General features: G+C 60.7%; 1 protein-coding gene across 1 annotated transcript; it reads left to right on the forward strand.

Moving 5' to 3' along the window:
- Positions 1 to 210: 210 nt before the first annotated feature.
- On the forward strand, positions 211 to 537 carry LOC113980141 (60S ribosomal protein L10-like; the record flags this gene model as incomplete). Its single annotated transcript, XM_027707378.1, has 2 exons — positions 211 to 325; positions 410 to 537. Coding segments are annotated over 2 exons (243 nt in total), but the record flags the coding sequence as incomplete, so codon positions are not given.
- Positions 538 to 1,002: the final 465 nt, after the last annotated feature.

Consider the following 1,002-nt stretch of genomic DNA (forward strand, 5'->3'; position numbering starts at 1 on the left):
TTTGGGGTTAAAAAGAGGGTCCAGGGGGGGTTAAAAAGGGGGTTTTGGGGATGGGGTCGTTTGGGGATAAAAAAGGGCTCTGGGGGGTCGTTTTGGGGTTAAAAAGAGGATCCAGGAGGAGTTAAAAAGGGGGTTTTGGGGATGGGGTCGTTTAGGGTTTAAAAAGGGGATCTGGGGGGTGGGGTGGGTGCGTTTTGGGGGATCTGGGAGGGTTTGGGGGTCCCCCCACCCCCCCCCCCCCCCTTTTTTTCCCCCCCCCCCCACAGTTACCGGTACTGCAAGAACAAACCCTACCCCAAGTCCCGCTTCTGCCGGGGGGTCCCTGGTGAGTTTAAACCCCTGAAACCCCCCCAAAAACGGCCTTAAAGCCCCTCACTGACCCCCAACCCCCCGTGTCCCTCCCCCCCAGACCCCAAAATCCGCATCTTCGACCTGGGGAGGAAGAAGGCGAAGGTGGACGAGTTCCCCCTGTGCGGGCACATGGTGTCGGACGAGTACGAGCAGCTCAGCTCCGAGGGTAAGGGGGAGGCTTTTTAGGGGGTCCCCGGGGATTTGAGGGGTTTTGGGGTCGTTTTGGGGTCCCCTGTGTGCTTGGGGGGGGGTCATTGTACGGTTTGGGGGGTCCCCAGTGCAATGGGGGGGTCCCTGCACATGGTGTCGGGTGAGCACGAAAGGTTGAGTTCTGAGAGTAAAGGGAGGTTTTTAGGGGGTCCCCGAGGATTTTAGGGGTTCCCTGGGGATTTGAGGGGGTTTGGGGTCGTTTTGGGGTCCCCTTTGTGCTTGGGGGGGGTCATTGTACAGTTTGGGGGGTCCCCAGTGCAGGGGGGGTTCCTTGCACATGGTGTCGGATGAGTACGAGCAGCTCAGCTCCGAGGGTAAGGGGGGGCTTTTGAGGGGGTCCCCGGGGATTTGAGGGGTTTTGGGGTCGTTTTGGGGTCCCCTGTGTGCTTGGGGAGGGGGTCACTGTACAGTTTGCGGGGTCCCCAGTGCAGGGGGGGGGGG

Source organism: Neopelma chrysocephalum, unplaced genomic scaffold (assembly GCF_003984885.1).
Source record: "Neopelma chrysocephalum unplaced genomic scaffold, ASM398488v2 Primary Assembly neopelma1_92694, whole genome shotgun sequence".
Lineage (NCBI taxonomy): Eukaryota > Metazoa > Chordata > Aves > Passeriformes > Pipridae > Neopelma > Neopelma chrysocephalum.